This window comes from Apodemus sylvaticus, chromosome 11, assembly GCF_947179515.1.
Source record: "Apodemus sylvaticus chromosome 11, mApoSyl1.1, whole genome shotgun sequence".
NCBI lineage: Eukaryota > Metazoa > Chordata > Mammalia > Rodentia > Muridae > Apodemus > Apodemus sylvaticus.
This window is the reverse complement of record NC_067482.1, coordinates 4,859,085-4,877,034: the sequence shown is the minus strand read 5'-3', so window position 1 is coordinate 4,877,034 and position 17,950 is coordinate 4,859,085. Positions and strand designations below refer to the sequence as shown.

Genomic DNA, 17,950 nt, shown 5'->3' with positions numbered 1-17,950 from the left:
GATGTGTTCTTTTATGACTCCAATATACAAAGGCTCCAGTAAGAATTCTTTTATGTATCTGAGGATGATTGTGACTTGAAAACACTTCATTATGTTGCAAAAATTCATGGTTTTTCTCTCCAGTGTAAATACTTTCTTCCCATTGAAGAGGCCTGTGACATACAAAAATCTTTATTATTTTGTATATAATAGGATATTTTCTCTACTGTACAAATTCTTTCATGCCTGTGGATGCAATTTGCATTTTTGAACGGCTTAACCCCTGCATTATACTAATGAGTCTTTATATGTGCTTGAATTACATTTACACTGTTTTATAAATGTAACAAGAAATCAGATATATTAAGGTTTCATCACTTTGTTTATATCCATGGTGCTCTCCTTCATTAGCGGTTCAATTACATTTTTAGAGAAACCTTCAGTTGTAAAAACATTTATTTCACAGGATACACTCATCACACTCTTTTCATATATGGGGATTTTTTTCACTTATTTAATAAATCTTGAAATAACTCAGTTTTACTACAACACCTGCCTATACTGTAAGCCATATAACATTTGCAAAAGGAACAAAAACAAAGAGAAATTTTGACATTACTTATATTAACAAGAAATTTATGCAGTGTGAGTAGGTTGATTTATTCCCAAAGAAGTTGGAAAATGAATTAACTGTAAAATAATAACAAAGTGGGAATAACATAGCAACATATCTTCTAAATTTCCTGGGAGAGAGTGAAGTACAGTATTCTGACAGTATCTTTAGTAATTGAAGCCTAAAACCACTATATACAATATAGATAGAGATAAAAATATAGATATAGATAGATATATAGATAGAAACAAAAACCTGCCTGTACTGTATAACTATGAAAGGTAAAATAGCAAAGGAAATGTATCCAAATTGCATTCAAACATTTTGAATTTTTATTTTCCAGATACATGTGTGATATTTTCATAAAGATTCCATTCAAGTTTCCCAAACATTATGAACATCCACTATGACTAAACTTAACAACCTTACGACAAGTACACAAGTAACATCTAATTTATTGTGAACTATATACTTATTAGTAGGTTTTGGATGCATATGCATTATATGTTCAAAGTGTATACTTTTTGTAAAATCTCAAAGGTATAAGACAGAGGACAGATCTGAATTTTAGTGCCAATAGGCCTGTGATTGAAACAGTACTAATAGTTATGGAATTTTTTTATGTATTCTATATTAAAGAATGCCCGGAAAACAGAAATTGAGTATCTGAAACAGAGGTGTAGGCATTGGTGAGAATTTAATACTCAATATCCTTAAAGCTCTACTTAACTACACTGTTGCTTTTAACCAAATCTTCAAGAACACATGAAGATTTCTTCAGAAGAATATCTGGATCAGCATGTAAATAAAAATTACCTTCCATGTCTTCTAGAATTTTGAGAATGTTCTTCATTATTGTGATCTTCCCAATAGTAGCCTAAAACACAGTACCAGAAACTATATATCATTGGAGTTTAGCCAAAATTTAAGGTACTATCTTCAGTGAACCTTAGAACAATGTCTGATTCATTTTCCTCATTCTTCTTCTTTCTCAATAGAAATTATAGAAGAACATCAACAACAAAAAAGGAAGCAAGAAGAAAAAGACAAGCAAACAAACATACAAATCAAAAAAGTAATTACCCTCTTATCGTAAAAAGGAAAACAATATTAGGAGTTTTACCAAGAGTAATGAGGTTGCTGTAGGTCTCCTGCATTACATCTTCATAGAGACTCTTCTGGGAGGGATCCAGCAAAGCCCATTCTTCCCGAGAAAAGTTTACATGCACATCCTCATAGGTCACTGCATTCTAAATAATCCCATACAAGTGTGTAAAAGAGAGCATACGGATCATATATTGAACATATAGTTCATTGACAGTGAATTCAAATTATTCCCCCTTTTCCTCCCCATATCCAACAGAGGGCTAATATCCAAAATATACAAAGAAATCAAGAAACTTATCATCAAAAAACTAAAAAACCCAATTAAAAAATGGGGTACAGAACTAAACTGATTTCAAAACTGAGGACTCTCGAATGGCTGACACGCACCTAAAGCAATGTTCAAAGTCCTTAGTGATCTGAGAACTGCAAGTCAAAATGACCCTGAGATTCCACCTTACACCAATTAGAATGTTTATGAGCAAATCCTCGGGTGACAACCCATGTTGGAGAGGATGGGGAGAATGAGGACCACTCCTCCATTGCTGAGGAGATTGCAAACTCACAGATCCACTCTGGAAATCAATCTGGAGAATCCACAGAAAATTAGAAATAGATCTACCTGAACACCCTCCTATACCACTTTTGGGTATATACCCAAAAGAAGACCCTAACATGGCACAGGAGCATGTGTTCCACTATGTTCACAGTGGCCTTATTTGTGGTAGCCTGAAGCTGGAAACAACCAAGATGTCCCATGACAGAAGAATGGATACAGCAAATGTGGTTCATTTACAAAATGGAATATTACTAGATTATTAGGAACAAGGACATCCTGAGTTTTGCAAAAAAAAAAAAAATGGATGGAACTAGAAACTATCCTAAGTGAGATAACTAAGAAGAAAAAAGGACATTAAAGGTATGCATTAACTAATAAGTAGTTGCTGGCCAAAAAGAAAAAAAAAAAGGACAGAGTACCGAAGAAACAGTCCATAGAACTCAAAAACAAAAACAAGTTCAAGTGCCCAAGTGAGCACACCTCACATCCACTCAGGAGGGAGAACAAAACAGGCACAAGAAGGGAGATAGAGAGGTTGCTGGGAAAGAAAGTGGATGGGGAAAGAAATGGGAAGGGAGTGTGAGGGGGAGAGGGAAACCTGATCTGGTGTTGAGTGAGTGAAGAGGACAGAAGCACTGATGGCCAGATGCAAGAATGTAAAGAGACAACCTCGGGAGATAGGAGGTTGGGGGGAACCTCCAGAATGCCTCCAGGTTAGGACCCTAAACCTAAACCTAACCCTAACCCAAAGACCTGGGACATGAGAGACTCTCAGGACTCAAAGGGAGGGACCTTGGATGAAATTCCTAACAGTAGGGACAGGATAGTTATAGAGAGCACCTCCAACAGGAAGACAGGGCATAAAGGAGGGAGGGGGGCCATTCCCCAGTCAGAACTCTGATCCATAATTTTTCCTGTCTGAAAGAATTACAGGAAGGGAAATGGAGAGGAACCTGGGGCAAAGAAGATTCAGTGACAGGCCCAAAGTGGGATACAGCTTAATGGGAGGTCCCAAGCATGACCATACTCTGGAAGACCCAACAAGCAGCTGAAAGAGTCAGATGCAGATATTTGCACTCAACCAATGGACAGGAGCAGCTGACCCCTGTTGTTGAATTAGGGAAGGATGAAAGAAGCTGAGGAGAAGAGCAATCTTGTAGGAGGACCAAGAGTCTCAATTAATAGGGAACCCCAAGATCTCTAAAACACAGGAACACCAAACAGGCAGCATATACCAGCTGATTTGAGGCAGCCAACACACATAGAGAACCTCCTGGTCTGTGTCCATTGTTCATTCAGTGATGATGCACTTAACCCTCAAGAGACTGGAAGTCCCAGAGAGATTAGAGTTCACGTTGGGTGGGGGCGGGGGTGGGGACATCCATGTGGAGTCTGAGGAGTGGGGAGGAGTATGGGATATGGAACAGTAGGAGGGTGCAGGTGGGGATAAAATATGGAGTGGAAAAAATTAAATAATACAAAAGAAAAATATAAAAGACAAAAGCAAACAGATTAACAAGACAAAGCACAAATTGTAGATATAGTAAGAATAATTACTAACTACAAAAAGCAATGAACAAATGGTAAGATGGCCATTTTTGCTATGGGAATCCTATCTAGACATGAGCACCTTTTTAAATCTTCAATTTCTTTCTTCTGGATTTGAAGTTCTTTTCATACAAATCCCAAACTTGCTTGGTTAGAGTCATACCAAGATATATTACATAGTGTGGCTATAGAAAAGGGTGTGGTTTCCCTTATTATATTCTCAGCACAATTATCATTTGTATGAAGGAGGACTACTGATTTCTTTGAGTCATATTTTTATAAAGCCACTTGTCTGAAGGTTTATATTAATTACAGGAATTCTCTGGTAGAAATTTGGAGTTACTTCTTTATATCTCTTATCATCAAAAATAGTGATACTTTGACATCCTCCTTTCCAATTTGTATCCTCTTCATCTCCTTTAGTTGTTTTACTATTCTGGCTAGAATTTAAATGTCTATACTGAATACACAGGGAGAGGTGGGAAGCATTGTCTTGTCCCTGATTTTAGGAGAATTGCTTTAACGTTCATTTAGCTTGATGAGGAATATTGGCTTGCTTTATATTGCACTGATTTTGTTTAGGTTTTTGCCCTTTATCTCTGATTTCTCTAATACCTTTAACATGAAGGCATGTTGGATTATATCAAATGTTCTTACTGTATATACGATAAACAAAACAATTCTGAGATTCCATTTTATACCAGCCAGAATGGGTAAGTTCATAAGCTAAAGAAATAGCACATGGTAGCAAGGAAGTGGAGAAACTGGACCAACTCTGTTGTATTCTGTAGGTGCCTGCAGCTCCTGTGAACTGGGTTCCTGGAAGAGTAGCTGAGGGATGGATGGGGAAGGGGCAAAAAGGAGGCCAGGAAGATAATTTACTGATCAAGGCCGAAACTTTAATGGCAGCCAGACCATTTAACAGTTTGGGAAAGCCCCTTCCTCAGACTCCAGGCTGAGTTCCAGGGAAGTCCTCAGGTGTCCTTGGCTTCACTGTTCAGGCAGCTGGGTGGGTCACCTGCTTAAATCAGGATTTCATAAACCTGCAGGAACAATGAACTTCACCTTCACTCTGAGCTCTCACTCTACCCTAGGTGAAGCAGGATCCTGACTAGCAGGGGAATCCCTACTCAACAAAGGCTGGGAGAAGTTCACCTTGACCAATGTCAAGTACACTCAGAGCACTCTACCCTAGGATAAAAATTCCTGCAGTAACCTACTTCCCTATCATGCTCTAATGTCAGATTTCTGCCTAAAACCCTTGTCTTTGGCCAATGTCAAGTTCCTACCATGTGGCATGACACCCCAATATGGCTCTGTACACAACTCTTCATTGTTGGTTGGAATGCAAACTTAGAAAACCACTGTGAAAAATCAATTTGTCACCTTCGTAGAAAACCGAGAAGAGTACTAGCAATACCACTTTTTGGTATATATGCAAAAGATGCTCCAACATCCCTTGGAGAACTATGTTCATAGCAACTTTAACCGTAAAAGCTAGGAACTGGAAACAACCCATATGTTCCTTGAGTGAATAATGAATAAAGGAAATGTGGTACAGCTACAAAATGGAATACTATTTAGCTATGGAAAGCAAAGATATCATGAGTTTCGCAGGCAAATGTATGAAATTTGAGAATATCCCTAGGGAGATAACCCAGTCTCAAATTGCCATGCATGGTACATACACATTTATAAGTAAATATTAGCCGAAAATAGTTACCATATACTCCACAGCTCCAAAAAGTTATTAACCAGAAAGAACACCCAAATGAGGATGTTTGAATCTCACTTAGAAGGGGGAATATAGTAGTCATAACAACCAGATGGAGGGAAGGACATTGGATAGACAGAGGATGAAAAGGGAACTGTCTGTACAGGATCAGGTTTGGGGAAGGACAGCAGAGAATGGCCAGATGGCCATGACTATGAACAGAAATCTGTAACTGATAGGGCTGATGAAGTTGAGGGTGGTTATTTCCAGCAAGAGAAAAAACGGGGTGTTAGAGAAGCTCTCAAGATTCAATGGGGATGACCTTAGCTGTGACTCACTACAATGGGGATACTGATCCTTAGAGGACACCTGCTGCTGCCAGGCAGGAACTCCAGTGGAGCAGTAGAGGCACCAACCAACCCACAAAAATTTCAACCCAAAAATTTACCATCTCTACAACAAAAGTATGCGGAGGAATAGAGGAGAGCCTGAGGGAATAGCTTAACAATTACTGGCCCAAATTGAAACCTACCCCACGGCCAACCACCAGTTCCTAAGACTGTTAATAGTGCTCTGTTATGCATACACACAGAAGCATGCTGTCCTATGAGAGGCTCCACTCAGGGGTTGACTCATACAGATAGCCACAACCAAACAGTGGATGGAATTTGGGGATTCTGTTGGAGGAATAGGAGCCAGTATTGTGGTCCTACCAGGGGATAGGAACTCTACGGGAAGACCAACAAAAGCAACTAACTTGGACTCTTACATTTCTAAGGGTCTGATCCCCCAACTAAAAAATGTTGACATCTCGATTAGAACACTGTCTTGCTGTTCCTGTCTTGCGTCTCTTGTCTCTAGCCTTTTTCTAGGTGTTCCGGGGACCCTGTTGACTGTCCTGTGGGTCGGGACATCTATATTCATAAACCAGAAACCTGAAGCTGTCCAGTTTTAATTATAGTACTCTAAAAGAATTACACATTCACCCTATTTCTATATTCAACCTCAGAAAACCTGAGGTGACACGGTTTTAGTTATAACATTGATATTTAACTAAAAGTGAATTCATGTTTACAGAATTAAAAATATTAGTAATGGGAATGTTGATCATAAATAAATGACATAGGCTGAAGAGCTGGCACAGCACAGTAGAGCACTTTATGTTCTGGCCAATAAGTGTCCCGAAATGCCAGTACATACATGTTGGCTCATAAATGTCCATTACTCTAAGTTCAAAAGTTCAAAGGCCATTTTCTCACTTCTTTCTGAGAGGACCAGGCACACATGAGATTCATATTCATGCATAAAGGCAAATTACTCACAATTATTCCAACATGAATTCTAAACCAACACAACAGATAGGAAGAATGCCATGCACCTATAATCTAATGACTCAGAAGGCTTTGGCAGTAACAATGCCATCAATACATGACACTCTCTGACATATTTAAAATTTGAAGATATGGGTGAATCTCGGCATAACAGCATATGCTTGACATATACAAAAACTTATAGGCCATCAGTACATAATATAAAATCAACAACAGCAACAACAACCAAAAAGTAAAAAGTCAGGGAAGTTGGTTTACACGTAATATTACATCTTTGGAGCCAGACTCGGATGGATCTCTAATTTGGAGGCTTGTTGGTATCCACCCTATTTGTAGGACAGTCGAAGCCACTTTTAAAGCAAACACAAAAAGGCAAAAACTAAAAACAGAAAATAAAATTAACTAGCAAAATTTTAGCCATAATTTTATTGTACTCTGTGCTAAGGTTGCCATTGTGTTATTCAAACACTGATTTCTGTGCTTCCATTTCAGGTTGTCATCATTAAGTATCTCCTGCCTCAATGGTTCATAAGCATTGCTCCCTATTTATTCTCTAACTTATCAATTAAAGCTAATACGCCACTGACTGAATAGTTGAGAGGATAAGGCAGAACTCCCTACCAGAATAGGGATGGGGAAAGATAATTAGAGTGGGGATTCAGTATAAAGAGTGTTCATGAGCCCTAGAAAACAGTTCTAGCCTAGAGACTTAGATCAGTACTAAAATACAAGCATCAGTAGGATTTTCACAAGGAAGTAGCCAAATTAGCTACTACAGATTAATAGAAAATAGAAATAAAGGAATACTGCTCAGTTGTTGTGGACTTATTCCTTGATAAATAAAAATAATATTCCATCCCAGCAATCTGGGAGGCAGATGCAGGCTGCTTTCTCAGTTCGAGGCCACCCTGGTCTACCGAGTGAGTTCCAGGACAGCTAGGGCTATAGTCTCGGGACAAAAACAAATCCAAAAAACAACAACAACAAAAATCCAGTTTCATTTATTTAGGAGATAGCTGTATTGAGGAAAAAATACAGCATTACTAAAAAGTAAATAACATTTGGCATACCAATCAGTGGCAAGAACCTCCTTTGAATACCAACTTAGAAACAAGCAATTAATGAGTAAGTTTCTCAGGCAGGAGCTCCTAGCTCCTTAAATAGACAGACATTTACAGGTTCAGCTAATCAAAAACCAGCTGCAGTAAAAAACAAAAACAAAAACAAAAAAAAAAAAAACAAAACAAAAAAAAAACCCAGAAAGACAGAAACGAAATGAAGAGAAAAAGAGAAGAAATACAGGGTCAGTTCTTTTAAGATATCCTTGCTGCATCAAAAAGTGGCCCGTCAACACAAGCCAGATCCCCAGACTGGACACAGTTTCCTAGCTAGGCATGGGGATAAATTCTTTGGAGAAGGTTCTCAGGCTGGCCTAACTCACACTGGACAGAAAAATCAAATACCTGTGACACCAACAACTTCCGAGAGAACAGCAGGGTCAGAATCTCTTGTAGCATCTAAGGGTTATACATCAAGGTGAAATGCAAAACAATATTTCATTGAAGCGAACATTAATAAACAAGTTGATATGGCTATTTTCCTATCCAGAAAAATAGACATGAAGTAAAAATTAATTAAAAGCAATGCAGGACATCACATGTTCATCAGGAAACAAAAAAATCCAAAAGAAACGTGTTTCAATACAACACAACACCTTATGAATGATTCTCCAAAACTGATCAAATAATTGAACACAAAGGCTCAACAGATACAGGAAAATCTAAATAAATACCTTGCATATCAGGGTGCTTGTTTCTAAGTTTCTAAGTTGTTTCAGCCTATCTTTATAAAACCAGCACATCAACAAAAGAAACAACCAGTTTCCATCTGATCCCAGAGTGGATCCTGTGCTAGAGTGCTACAGAGCCAAATACCACCAGGAGAGAGCTGGTCTCCCAGAAGTGAAAACACACCTCTGAGCACAGGTAAGACCACCACTTGTCTTCAAATTGCTGGCCCATGAGAAACCCTTCCAGAGCCATCAGGACACAGAAACTAAGGAGCAGCCAGGCACAGGATCCTTCTGGTTTCTGTCTATACCCCAGACCTGACACTGTGCCACATCTCTCCATATCAAATTCCTTCCTGAAAGAACTGGTCTCCCAGGAGTATGCACACAGACTGGAAGGAGGGACCAGTCACAGTTAGAGACAGGAAGACCAGCTAACACCAGAGATAAGCAGACGGCAAAAGACAAGGGCAAGAACAGATGCAACAGAAACAAAGGCAACTTGGCATCATCAGAACTCAGTTCTCCCACCACAGCAAACCCTGGATACCCCGACACACCAGAAAAGCAAGGCTCTGATTTAAAATCACATCTCATGATGATTATAGAGGACTTTAAGAAGGACATAGATAACTCACTTAAAGAAATACAGGAGAATACAGACAAATGGATAGAAGCCATTAAAGAGGAAAAACAAAAATCTCTTAAAGAATTCCAGGAAAACACAACCAAACAGGTGAAGGACCTGAACAATGACATCCAATGTCTAAAAATGAAAATAGAAATAATAAAGAAAAAAACAAAGAGAGACAACACTGAAGATAGAAAACCTAGGAAAGAGATCAGGAGTCATAGATACAAGAATCACCAACAGAATACAAGAGATAGAAGAGAGAATCTCAGGTGCAGTAGATACCATAGAAAAGAATGACACAACAGTCAAACAAAATGCAAAATATTAAAAGCTCACAAAACAAAACATGCAGGAAACTCAGAACACAATGAGAGGACCAAAACTAAGGATTATATGTAGAGAAGAGAGTGAAGATTCCCAAATTAAAGGGTCAGTGAGTATCTTTGACAAAATGATAAAAGAAAATTTCCTGAAACTAATGAAAAAGATGCCCATAAAAATACCAGAAGCCGGGCGGCGGCAGTGCAGCAGTAGCTGGTCCAGCTGAAGGGCCATCAGCAGTGGAACCAAGGCAACACAGGGACCAGTTAGGCCCTGCGCCCACGACCACTGACCTTCGCTGACCAGCCGGGCGGCAAGCAACTGCAGTTGTGCGGCACCTTTCCTGCACGGAAGCCACTTCAGAACTCGGCCTCCCACCAGTCAGGAGAGGTGCATCCATCTTGGTTCCGTACTCCAGGGATCGGACAGACTGAGATCAGCCTGGGCTGCAGCACCACATCTCCAAGTCCTGCAACTGGCCAGCTGGGCTTCCGGGCGGCCAGCGGGGAGAAGTCAGTGTGCTCCAGTGAATCCAGCGGGCCCCAGCGGGAGCCTTCGGGTGCCTGCTTTGGGATCTGAACAGCCTGGGCAGCAGCACCCTGTCTACAAGCAGTGCAGGAGGTAAGCTGTGCACCAGAGGCCAACTGGGAAGGGGCAGCTTGCACTGGTGAGTCCAGCACTGACAAGACAAACTAACACCAGTGAGAACTAGATGGCAAAAGGCAAACGCAGGAACGTCACTAACAGAAATCAAGGCAATATGGAAACATCTGAACCCAATTCCCCTCTACCAACATGTCCTGAATACCCCATCACACCAGTAAAACAAGATTTGGATTTAAAATCACTGGTCATGATGCTGGTACAGGAACACATGAAAGACATACTTAAAGAAATTCAGGAGAAAATGGATCAAAAGTTAGAAGCCCTTGCAAGGGAAACACAAAAATCATTGAAAGAAATCCAGGAGAATACAAAAGCCAACAAGGAGGAAATGCAAAAAACACTTAAAGAAATACAGGAGAACTTTGGTCAACAGGCTGAGGTCATGAAAGACGAAACACAAAAATCTCTTAAAGAAATACAAGAGAACTTTGGTCAACAGGCTGAGGTCATGAAAGAGGAAACACAAAAATCTCTTAAAGAATTACAGGAAAACACAAACATGCAAGTGAAGGAGCTAAGCAAAACCATCCAGGATCTAAAATCAGAAGTAGAAACAACTAAGAAAACTCAAAGGGAGACAACTTTGGAGATAGAAAGCCTTGGGAAGAAATCAGGGGACAGAGATGCAAATATCAACAACAGAATACAAGAGATAGAAGAAAGAATCTCAGATGCTGAAGATTCCATAGAAACCATGGACTCAACAGTTAAAGAAAATGCAATATCCAGGAAATCCAGGACACAATGAGAAGACCAAACCTAAGGATTATAGGCATAGATGAGAGTGAAGATTTACAACTTAAAGGGCCAGCAAACATCTTTAATAAAATTATGGAAGAAAACTTCCCTAACCTAAAGAGAGAGATGCCCATGAATGTACAAGAAGCCTACAGAACTCCAAACAGACTGGACCAGAACAGAAATACTTCCCGTCACATAATAATCAAAACACCAAATGTTCTAAACAAAGAAAGAATACTAAAGGCAGTAAGAGAAAAAGGCCAAGTAACATATAAAGGAAGACCTATCAGAATCACAGCAGACTTTTCACCTGAGACTATGAAGGCTAGAAGGTCCTGGGCAGATCTCATGCGGACTCTAAGAGAACACAAATGCCAACCAAAACTACTATATCCAGCAAAACTCTCAATCACCATAGATGGAGAAACTAAGATATTTCATGACAAAACCAAGTTTACCCAATATCCACAAACCCGGCCCTAAAAAGGATAATAGGAGGACAACACCAATACAAGGAGGGAAACCTCACCCTGGAAAAAGCAAGATAGTAACCTTTCATCAAACCCAAAAGAAGATAAGCATTCAAATTTAAAAAATAACGTCAAAAATGATAGGAAGTAACAATCACTATTCCTTAATATCTCTTAACATCAATGGACTTAATGCCCCAATAAAAAGACACAGACTAACTGAATGGATACGTAAACAGGACCCTACATTTTGCTGCTTACAGGAAACACACCTCAGGGTCAAAGACAAAAACTACCTTAGAGTAAAAGGCTGGAAGACTATTTTACAAGCAAATGGTCTCAGGAAACAAGCTGGAGTAGCCATTTTAATATCAGATAAAATTGACTTTCAACCCAAAGTCATCAAAAGAGACCCTGAGGGACACTTCTTGCTGGTCAAAGGAAAAATACAAAAAGAAGACCTGTCAATCCTGAACATCTATGCCCCAAATGCAAGGGCACTCTCTTTCGTAAAAGAAACTTTATTAAAACTCAAAGCACACATTGCACCTAACACAATAATTGTGGGTGACTTCAACACTGCACTTTCCTCAATGGACCGATCAGGAAAACAGAAACTAAACAGGGACACAATGAAACTAATTGAAGCTTTGGACCAATTAGATTTAACAGACATATATAGAACATTCTATCCTAAAACAAAAGAATATACCTTTTTCTCAGCACCGCATGGTACCTTCTCCAAAATCGACCATATAATTGGTCACAAGACAGACCTCAACAAATATAAGAAGATAGAACTAATCCCATGCCTCCTATCTGATCACTATGGAGTAAAAGTGGTCTTCAATAGCAACAAAAACAACAGAAAACCCACATACACGTGGAAATTGAACAATACTCTACTCAATGATACCTTGGTCAAGGAAGAAATAAAGAAAGAAATTAAAGACTTTTTAGAACACAATGAAAATGAAAACACAACATACCCAAATCTATGGGACACAATGAAAGCAGTGCTAAGAGGAAAACTCATAGCCCTGAGTGCCTCCAAAAAGAAAATGGAGAGAGCATACATTACCAGCTTAATGACACACCTGAAAGCCCTAGAACAAAAAGAAGCTATTTCGCCCAGGAGGAGTAGAAGGCAGGAAATCATCAAACTCAGGGCCGAAATCAATCAAGTAGAAACAAAGAGAACCATACAAAAAATCAACAAAACCAGGAGCTGGTTCTTTGAGAAAATCAACAAGATAGATAAACCCTTAGCCAGACTGACCAAAGGGCACAGAGAAAGTATCCAAATTAACAAACTTAGAAATGAAAAGGGAGATATAACAACGGAAACTGAGGAAATCCAAAAAATCATCAGATCCTACTACAAGAGCCTGTACTCAACACAACTGGAGAATCTGGAGGAAATGGACAATTTCCTTGACAGATACCAAATACCAAAATTAAATCAGGACCAACTAGACCATCTAAACAGTCCCATAATGCCTAAAGAAATAGAAGGAGTCATAGAAAGTCTTCCAACCAAAAAAAGCACAGGACCAGATGGCTTCAGTGCAGAATTCTACCAGACCTTCAAAGAAGAGTTAACACCAATACTCTTCAAACTATTCCACAAAATAGAAACAGAAGGAACACTACCCAATTCCTTCTACGAAGCCACAATTACGCTGATACCAAAGCCACAAAAAGATCCAACAAAGAAAGAGAACTTCAGACCAATTTCCCTTATGAACATCGATGCAAAAATACTCAATAAAATTCTTGCCAACCGAATCCAAGAACACATCAAAACGATCATCCACCACGATCAAGTAGGCTTTATCCCGGGAATGCAGGGTTGGTTCAATATACGGAAATTCATCAATACAATCCACTACATAAACAAACTCAAAGAACAAAACCACATGGTCATTTCATTGGATGCTGAAAAAGCATTTGACAAAATTCAGCATCCTTTCATGCTTAAAGTCTTGGAGAGAACAGGAATTCAAGGCCCATACCTAAACATAGTAAAAGCAATATACAGCAAACCGGTAGCCAGCATCAAACTAAATGGAGAGAAACTAGAAGCAATCCCACTGAAATCAGGGACCAGACAAGGCTGCCCCCTTTCTCCTTATCTTTTCAATATTGTACTTGAGGTACTAGCTCGGGCAATTCGACAACATAAGGAGGTCAAAGGGATACAAATTGGAAAGGAAGAAATCAAACTATCATTCTTTGCAGACGACATGATCGTCTACCTAAGTGACCCAAAGAACTCCACTAGAGAGCTCCTACAGCTGATAAACAACTTCAGCAAAGTGGCAGGTTATAAAATCAACTCAAGCAAATCAGTGGCCTTCCTATACTCAAAGGATAAGCAGGCTGAGAAAGAAATTAGGGAAATGACCCCCTTCACAATAGCCACAAACAGTATAAAGTATCTTGGGGTGACTCTTACCAAACATGTGAAAGATCTGTATGACAAGAACTTCAAGACTCTGAAGAAGGAAATGGAAGAATACCTCAAAAAATGGGAAAACCTCCCATGCTCATGGATCGGTAGAATCAATATAGTTAAAATGGCCATTTTGCCTAAAGCACTATACAGATTCAATGCAATACCCATCAAAATCCCAACCCAATTCTTCACAGAGTTAGAAAGAGCAATTATCAAATTCATCTGGAATAGCAAAAAACCCAGGATAGCTAAAACTATTCTCAGCAACAAAAGAAAATCTGGGGGAATCAGTATCCCTGACCTCAAGCAATACTACAGAGAAATAGTGTTAAAAACTGCATGGTATTGGTACAGTGACAGGCAGGAGGATCAATGGAACAGGATTGAAGATCCAGAAATGAACCCACACACCTATGGCCACTTGATCCTCGACAAAGAGGCTGAAAACATCCAATGGAAAAAAGATAGCCTTTTCAACAAATGGTGCTGGTTCAACTGGAGGGCAGCATGCAGAAGAATGCGAATTGATCCATCCTTGTCTCCTTGTACTAAGCTCAAATCCAAATGGATCAAGGACCTCCACATAAAGCCAGACACTCTGAAGCTAATAGAAAAGAAACTGGGGAAGACCCTTGAGGACATCGGTACAGGGAGAAAGTTTCTGAACAGAACACCAATAGCGTATGCTCTAAGAGCAAGAATTGACAAATGGGACCTCATAAAATTACAAAGTTTCTGTAAGGCAAAGGACACCATCAAGAGGACAAATCAGCAACCAAAAAATTGGGAAAAGATCTTCACCAATCCTACATCAGATAGAGGGCTAATATCCAATATATATAAAGAACTCAAGAAGTTAGACTCCAGAAAACCAAACAACCCTATTAAAAAATGGGGTACAGAGTTAAACAAAGAATTCTCACCTGAAGAACTTCGGATGGCGGAGAAGCATCTTAAAAAATGCTCAACTTCATTAGTCATTAGGGAAATGCAAATCAAAACAACCCTAAGATTTCATCTTACACCAGTCAGAATGGCTAAGATTAAAAATTCAGGAGACAGCAGGTGTTGGAGAGGGTATGGGGAAAGAGGAACACTCCTCCACTGCTGGTGGGGTTGCAAATTGGTACAACCACTCTGGAAATCAGTCTGGCGGTTCCTCCGAAAACTGGGCACCTCACTTCCAGAAGATCCTGCTATACCACTCCTGGGCATATACCCAGAAGACTCCCCACCATGTAATAAGGATACATGTTCTACTATGTTCATAGCAGCCCTATTTATAATTGCCAGATGCTGGAAAGAACCCAGGTATCCCTCAACAGAAGAGTGGATGCAAAAAATGTGGTATATCTACACAATGGAGTACTATGCAGCCATTAGAAACAATGAATTCATGAAATTCTTAGGCAAATGGATGGAGCTAGAGAATATCATACTAAGTGAGGTAACCCAGACTCAAAAGGTGAATCATGGTATGCACTCACTAATAAGTGGATATTAACCTAGAAAACTGGAATACCCAAAACATAATCCACACATCAAATGAGGTACAAGAAGAAAGGAGGAGTGGCCCCTGGTTCTGGAAAAACTCAGTGAAACAGTATTCAGCAAAACCAGAACGGGGAAGTGGGAAGGGGTGGGTGGGAGGACAGGGGAAGAGAAGGGGGCTTACGGGACTTTCGGGGAGTGGGGGGGCTAGAAAAGGGGAAATCATTTGAAATGTAAATAAATTATATCGAATAAAAAAAAAATACCAGAAGCATACAAGTCTCCAAATAGATTGCCAGAAAAGAAATTACTCCTGACCCATTTTAAAAATAATAATTTTTAAAATGCACAAAATGAAGAAAGAATATTAAAAGGAGTAAGGGGGAAAGGCCAAATACCACATAAAAGCAGGGCAATCACAATTACACCAGACTTCTCCACAGAGAGTAGGAAAGCTAGAAGATCCTGGGCAGATCTCTTACAGACTCTAGGAAAACACAAATGCCAGCTAAGACTACTAGACCCAGTAAAACTCTCAATTACCATAGATGGAGAAACCAAGATAGTTCATGACAAAATCAAATTTACACAGTATCTTTCCATAAATCCAGCCATACACAGGATAATAGATGTAAAACACAAACAGAAGAAGGGAAACTACACCTTAGGAAAAGGAAGAAATTTTCTTTCAACAAACCAAAATAAAGATAGTCACACACAGTGAAAATGAACAACAGAAATAACAGGAAGCAACAATCCCTATTTCTTAATCTCTTAAGAGCAATGGCCCCAATTCCAAAATAAAAAGACATAAAATAATGGACTGGATTTGTACACAGGACCCAGAATTTTGTTGCATGCAGGAAACACACCTCAGTGTCAAAGACAAACAGTATCTACAGTAAAGGACTGGAAAACAATTTTCAAAGCAAGTAGTCCCAAGAAACAAGCTGGAGTCACCATTCTAACATCGGATAAAATCTAATTTCAACCACAAGTTATCAAAAAGGATAAGGAAGGATGCATCATACTGATCAAAGGAAAAATCTGCCAAGATACACTCTGAATTCTAAACATATATGCTCGGGCACCAACATTCACAAAAGAAACTTTACTAAAGCTCAAAGCACACATTGTACCTCACACAATAATAGTGGGAGATTTCAACATCCCACTCTCAGTAATGGACACATCATAGAAACACAAACTAAACACAAATGCAGTGAAACAAAGAGAAGTTATGGGCCAAATAGATTTAACAGATATCTACAGAACATTCCATCCTAAATCAAAAGAATATACCTTCTTTTCAGCACCTCAAGGTACCTTCTCCAAAATTGACAACATAGTCACAAATCAGACCTCAACAGATATAAGAAGATTGAAATGATTCCAGGCACTCTATCAGATCTTGAAGGTTTAAGGCTGGTCGTCAATGGCAACAAAAACAACAGAAAGCCCACATACACATGAAAGCTGAACAATGCTCTACTCAATGATAACTGGGTCAAAGTAAAAAATAAAGAAATAAAAGACTATTTTAGAATTTAATGACAATGACAGTACAACATACCCAAACTTATAGGACAAAATAAAAGTAGTACTTAGAGGAAAACCCATAGAGCCAAGTATCTCCAAAAAGAAACCAGAGCTAGCATACAATAGCAGCTAAAAACTCTAGAACAAAAGAAAGCAAATACACCCAAGGAGAGTAGATGAAGGGAAATAGTCAATCTCACAACTGAAATCAGCCAAGTAGAAATAAAAAGAACCATACAAAGAATCAACAAAACCAGGAGCTTGTTCTTCGAGAAAATAAACCAGATAGATATAGTTTTAGCCAGACAAATCCCTGGGAACACACACAGAAATGAAAGGAAGATATAAACAACATAAACTGAGGAAATTAAAAAAAATCATATCCTACTACAAAGGCCTATGCTCAACAAAACTGGAAAAACTGGATGAAATAGACAATTTTCTAGACAGATACCAAACATCAAAGTTAAATGAGGATCAGATGAACCATCTAAACAGTCCCCAAACCCCTAAAGAAATGGAAGCAGTCATTAAAAGTCTCCCAGGACTAGATAGGTTTAGTGCAGAATTCTATCAGACCTTCAAAGAAGACCTAATACCAATACTCTTCAAACTACTCCACAAGACAGAAACAGAAGGAACACTACTCAATTTGTTCTATGATCAGAGTTGTACTTATACCAAAACCATGCAAAGAGCCAAAAAAAGAAATAGAACTTCAGACCAATTACATATATGGATATTGATGGAAAAATACTCAATAAAATTCTCACAAACCAAATCCAAGAACACATCCAAAAGATCATTTACCATGATCAAGTAGGCTTCAGCAAAGGAATGCGGGGATGGTTCAATATACAGAAATCTATCAACATAATCCACTACATAAACAAAACCGCTGGCAGGGAGAGGGGAACATGATCATTTCATTAGGTGCTGAAAAAGCTTTTGAGAAAATTCAGCATCACTTCCTATTAAAAGTCTTGGAAAGAT

The 17,950-nt window shown here is 39.0% G+C and overlaps 2 protein-coding genes across 6 annotated transcripts in view; both read right to left on the bottom strand.

Moving 5' to 3' along the window:
- The window catches only part of LOC127696628 (zinc finger protein 431-like), a 229,751-nt gene that overhangs the window by 76,212 nt on the left and 135,589 nt on the right, over positions 1 to 17,950 (bottom strand). The gene's annotated exons all lie outside the window — the stretch shown is intronic.
- Positions 1 to 17,950, bottom strand: part of LOC127696627 (zinc finger protein 431-like) — a 101,897-nt gene that overhangs the window by 75,114 nt on the left and 8,833 nt on the right. Inside the window, exons 2-3 of one of the 5 annotated variants that reach the window (XM_052199469.1) lie at positions 1,716 to 1,842; positions 1,409 to 1,469 (exon numbers count right to left, since the gene is read on the bottom strand). The exons of 3 other annotated variants lie outside the window; for them this stretch is intronic. In XM_052199469.1, coding sequence (XP_052055429.1) covers positions 1,409 to 1,469; positions 1,716 to 1,842 — 188 coding nt within the window. The remainder of the gene's footprint in view (positions 1 to 1,408; positions 1,470 to 1,715; positions 1,843 to 17,950) is intronic. One more of the 5 variants, XM_052199478.1, reaches the window with a different exon arrangement.